Consider the following 5,636-nt stretch of genomic DNA (forward strand, 5'->3'; position numbering starts at 1 on the left):
CTGAGAGCCAGGCCTTCTTGTCCAATATCAGTACATGACCTCACAAATGCACTTCTGGAAGAATGGTCAAAAATCCCCATAAAATCTCCTAAACCCTGTGGACAGCATTCCCAGAAGAGTTGAAGCTGTTCTAGCCGCAAAGGGTGGACCAACGTCATATTGAACCATATGGTTCATATGGCCATATGACATCCCATGTTTAAAGTGACATGGGATGTCACTTAAACGGGCTGCACAGTGGTGCAGTTGGTAGAGCTGTTGCCTTGCAGCAAGAAGGTTCTGGGTTCGATTCCCGGTCTTTCTGCATGGAGTCTCCATGTTCTCCCCGTGCATGGTGGGTTTTCTCTGGGTACTCTGGTTTCCTCCCACAGTCCAAAAACATGACTGTCAGGTTAATTGGCCTTTCCAAATTGTCCCTAGGTGTGAGAGTGTGTGTGTGTGTGTGTGTGTGTGTGTGCATGGTTGTGTGTGCATGGTTGTTTGTCCTGTGTTTCTCTGTGTTGCCCTGCAACAGACTGGCGACCTGTCCAGGGTGACCCCACCTCTCGCCTGGAACGTTATCTGGAGACGGGCACCAGCACCGCTCCTGACCCCACATCCACTGGATGTCACTTAAACTCATAAACAAGACAAGGCAGGTGAGCAAATACTTTTGGCAAGTATTGTATGTACACAAAACTTTTAAATACTTTGTATAAGTTTTCATAACTAAATTAGGAGCAACAGACCATGTCCTGTCAGCTGTGCACAGTGGAAGTATATTAGCAATCATAATAAAGAGAAGCTGTAATCATTGCAGGAGAAGGAAAAGATAGAAAGCAAGATGATCAAAACAGAATAAAAACATTAATCATTAATTGTAGGCAAGCATAAACAAGGTTACATACCTTCTACCTGTAAACGAAGACCTTACAACAGAGATTTCAGAAATGTCAGACATATATTTTAATCACAACATGAAGACACATAAATATGCCTATAATGTTTATTGCTGAAAAAATGGTTTCAAATGTCATGCAGAGGTGAACCTTCAATAAGCTGACAGGGAATCCTGGGGAGCTCCACATATTTGATTTTAAGACTTCACAAATATCATCTAGGAGGATCCAAATAAACTAAATATGCTGAATGTATCTAAAGACATTGGGAGTTTTTGATGTATTTATTTCTAAGCTTGCTGGCTTGAATGGCCTTTATTTGACAGTTATCAGACATGAAAGCAGGTTGTGACAACTGGGACTCAAATTTGTGATGATGTGTTGATGCCTTTTCTATAGCCAAACTTGTGAAAATAAATTGATCTTTGGTTCTACTTCTCATCAATTCATTTGTAGGACTTAAAATCATATCAGGCTCCAACCTTATTAAAAGGTTACTATAAAAAACTAATCAAAAGTCACATAAAAGCTTCAAATCAAACCCATTATCACATGGAAAAAAGCATTTAAACAAGATGTGGAACAGTCCCAAGGTATGCTCGCTTTTAGGGCAACAGCAGAATGACCCCTGAAGCCAAAAAATAAAAATAAAGAGATTCTTAGCAGAAAGTAGCTCTGGTCACTTGTCCCAAAGCCTTTGATCAGACTCCAACCTGACAAAGATGTAAGGAAAGTATAAAAAGTGTTTTTTTTTTGTTTATGTTTTTACAGGAATGAGACAGACTTGGAAAGAATGCAGACAATTAGCTGAAACACCCGACAGCCAAACCAACAAGCATGGAGGCAGAAGCCTGTCAAAAGTCAAGCAAGAATATGAAATCACAGAGATCTGGCTCACATTTCAATACATTTCTTTTTTGAGATTTTAGGACTTCGCTTTCCCTAGTTATTGAAAGTATTTATTACACTTGCTTATCTACAAAATCATGGTTACTGTCACCGACATCGGCTGGGCAAAACACTCAAATTAATCCATTTGTAGATATAAAGAGACAGACAGTAGATTTGCAAAGAAAGAGATCAAGACTGATGGTAGCAAGCAGATTGGCGAACAGGGGTGAAGCCTGATTGTAGTGAGACACCCCTTCTTAAGAGTAGCAGGAACATACCGCACAGTCACATATTGGTGAGGCATCTGGAAACGGCTTGCAACGAAGTTTGGTGAGGTGGGTGCCCTGATGGAGAGATGAGATGAGGTGGGATTTGGCACACATGAAGATACAGACAGATGAATGAAGAGGAGGACTGATGAAGTTTCAAAGACACATTGAAGGTGGGGTTACTGTTCTCCTGGCAACTGCTGAACCCAAACTTGTCAACTGGATCCATCACTACAGAAAACCCATCTCCCTGCTCTAGAGCCCCATAGCAGTGTGGTTTACTCCACTATCTTTGCATTACACATAGTAAGGTATGGTTTGGATGCAGATGCTTGTCTTTGGAAAAGACAAGTATGATGCTGTATACATACTGTTCTTGAAGTTAATCTGAAGGTAACAGGAAGTTTGCAGGTCTGCAGCTGTTGACTGCATATAAAAGTTGATTTGCCACAACCCATTCACCTCGTTGGTTAGAAACAATGTATCAGCAAGAAAACTACATCAGAAGAGTGAAAAGGCAGAAAAAAGCTGAGAAATACAGAAAGGCCACAATTTTATTTAGCTAAATAGATCAGAACCAGCCAAGCCACCATGGGGCCCTAAGCAAAATGTGGTTTTGAGGCCCTCTGTTTTTGCCAATAATGTGGATTACTGCAATCATAGTCAGATGATTAGATCATTTGCATACCTGCTATAAACTCATAACATCTCTGACTGTGCTGTTTAGTATGCACTTAAGATGGAAAACATACACATATTCATATTCTCAACATACTTTGATTAAATTAATTTATCTTAGGCATAATTCCAATAGCTAAAAATTACATTTATACTAGGTAATTGTTTCTCACCTGACAATGAGGACCAGTCCTGGGCTGATTTTGTGCCTTAAAATAATTTTAGCAGTGTTTCTGGAGAGGCTTCTCATGACGCATTTGTCAAAATGATGCTCGTTTTAGCCACATCAGGCTCAGCAGCAAACAACATATCACCAACTACAACTTTGAGTAGCTTATGCCAATGTAGTAGCCATGTAGCCTAATGTAAAAACCTTTAGCTAAACAATGTTTAAAGGTTGAGAAGTTTTAATTGTTATCAAACACCCCTTTTTGAAGCCAAAAAAATCTCAGAAATAAATAGAGCCAATCATGAGAATCAACTCATTTAAAGTTAAACTCAGTTTTACACAACAAATACAAAGACGCTAGTATAAAGGTTTGGTTGTTGAACTGGATCATTCAAAGTCACAGCCCTTTCAAGCTAGTTTTCTATTAGCAGCTCTACAAATCTTTTTGATAAAGCGTCCTGCATAAGCAGTTTCAGGGCCTTGAGCTGAAACTGATCAATGACTTCATTTTATAGCAGCGGTCTCAAATGCAGACCTTGAGGCTCGGTATCCTGCCTTTTAACTGTCTCTCTGCTTCAGCACACTTGACTCCAATGCTAGATATCGGCTTGACTCCTGCATACATGCATCCTAGTGAGGCAGCTTCAGCATTATATTCAAATCTGTTGGACAAGAGACACATCTAGAAGAAGCAGGGCTCTGGTCCTCAAGGACCCTTTTGATCCCATCAAAGGATCAAAAGTTTTGCCTTTTGATCCTTTGATAGTTTTTCCATTTGAAAGTTGTTTTAGATACTCAGCTTTTGTAGTTACATTTATATTCTAAACGCAATGATTCATCGACTTGAAGTAAATGTGGAAACAAATGCTGGATATGAAAATGAGACGGCCTCATTATTGATTCAAAATATTTAAGAGCGAGAAACGTCTCTTCAACACCGGCACCAAGGAGACAGAAACAGCAGGATGCAGCAGCCATGATAAGAACTTCAACAAGAATCTAGGAGGGAAATCTCAACTTTAAGCACCAAGTAGAAGTGTGATGCAACATCTAAACAGTTTCCTCCTAAAGTCGCTCAGGAGCAAGAAAATGCCCAAAAGTTACTGACTGCCAGTGATGGGGCACTGAAAAGGATTAAACTGTTTTGTATTTGGAAACCAATCAAAGTACTTTCCCCATCACATGGTGTCTGATATGTCTGAGAAAACACTGACAATTATGAATGAACATCCAACAGTTGAAAATATGGTCATTCACACAGGAGCTCTTGATGTTGCCAAGCAGTAGGTTAGAAATTTTGATGATTCATTAACCAAAATTAGAAATCTCAAAGTCAATGTGTTTTCAAGTGCACCACTACTGACAGCTTGATGTGGAAATTAGAGCTATAGCAGATTGTCAATAATTAATGAATGACTTAGAAAAAGATGCATTGCTGTCTCAACTTTGATAATCACAGAATCTTGTCACTGCATAACCATCTCTACAAAATAAGTCTGGATTAAAACTGTTCACATGAGCCATTTCTGCACTGTAAATCAGAAACACGGAGCCTCTGCCAAAAACAGGACAAATGTCAGTTTGTTCACAAGGTCACTCAGACCAGACAGGTTTACTCTTTTCCCCTGAGACCACCAGTCCCAAGTGAATTGCCTTATCAAGCTTTATCAAGTCCAGAGGATCCCAAAGCTCTTTGGAGTACATTCAGTCATTCACCCATTCACACTCACATCCTCACGTCTTGATTACAAGACCAGTGGCCTCATGTATAAAGCATGTGTACTCCACAAAAAATGTGCGGCCATATTATACGCACATGTCGACATGTATAAAAATAAACTTTGCACCAAAGTTTGAGTAATATACACGCACACTTTTTCCCCAGAAAATGTGCAGCAGCCACGCAAACTTTTTCTTTGAACAATAAACTACAAAGCATCAAAACTCACCTAAATACACTGAAATCTTTCTAAATAACTGAGTGGAGTCAGATTTCAAACCAACAAAGAAACAAAGAAGTTTCAAAACTGATGTCTTTTTCATGATTTTAATATTTTACTGTTTAAACGTAAACGAGGAAACTGAACCACATTTGTCCTCAGACAGTAAGCTAACATGTATACAAAATAAAGAAAATGAAAATGGAAGGATGTGAAAACCTCACTTGAATATAAATAATACTTTTACTCAGTTTTTGTCTCATAAAGATGTAACACATTGGTCTGTGAGCCGGTTGGTTAGCAAGAATGAAATGACCCCATAGATTTCATGCATCCATGGGGTCATTTCATTCTCACTAAAAAAAGAAAACTGAGTTTGATCAGCAGATTAACTCTAAAAAGTTCAGGTTTGATTATTTTTAAGGTGATCAAGGTGTATAGACAATCACACATATGTAAGTAGCTGCGCAAAGGTGAGCCGCGTAATTGAGGAGCGCTTTGGCTCTGATGGAGAACATCACCAATGGAAGGATTCAGATGGAGCGATTGATCAGAGATCATATTGATCTGCTGGGAAATGTTGATGATGGCTTATCATCATCATCTGGGTTAGACTGATCATCTAACCCAGAGCTCCAGACGGATCATCCTGGAGCTCTGAGCAAAACTTAAAGAAGGAGCCGTGTGGTACCGGTCCAGCTGCAGTCATCCTTCAGTTGAGCCAGGTCCACTTTGTGAATGCACCTTTAAGGACAGAAAGCATCTCTACTCTGTAAATGTACAACTTATGCACATGATTCCACTATTTAGA

The 5,636-nt window shown here is 39.4% G+C and overlaps 1 protein-coding gene across 1 annotated transcript in view; it reads right to left on the reverse strand.

The window, feature by feature from the left end:
• The window catches only part of szt2 (SZT2 subunit of KICSTOR complex), a 167,784-nt gene that overhangs the window by 11,683 nt on the left and 150,465 nt on the right, over positions 1–5,636 (reverse strand). The window contains 1 exon segment of the mRNA XM_017304280.1: positions 2,048–2,113. Within this exon segment, the coding sequence (XP_017159769.1) occupies positions 2,048–2,113 (66 nt within the window).

The sequence above is a fragment of the Poecilia reticulata genome, linkage group LG4 (assembly GCF_000633615.1).
Source record: "Poecilia reticulata strain Guanapo linkage group LG4, Guppy_female_1.0+MT, whole genome shotgun sequence".
In the NCBI taxonomy this organism is placed as follows: Eukaryota; Metazoa; Chordata; class Actinopteri; order Cyprinodontiformes; family Poeciliidae; genus Poecilia; species Poecilia reticulata.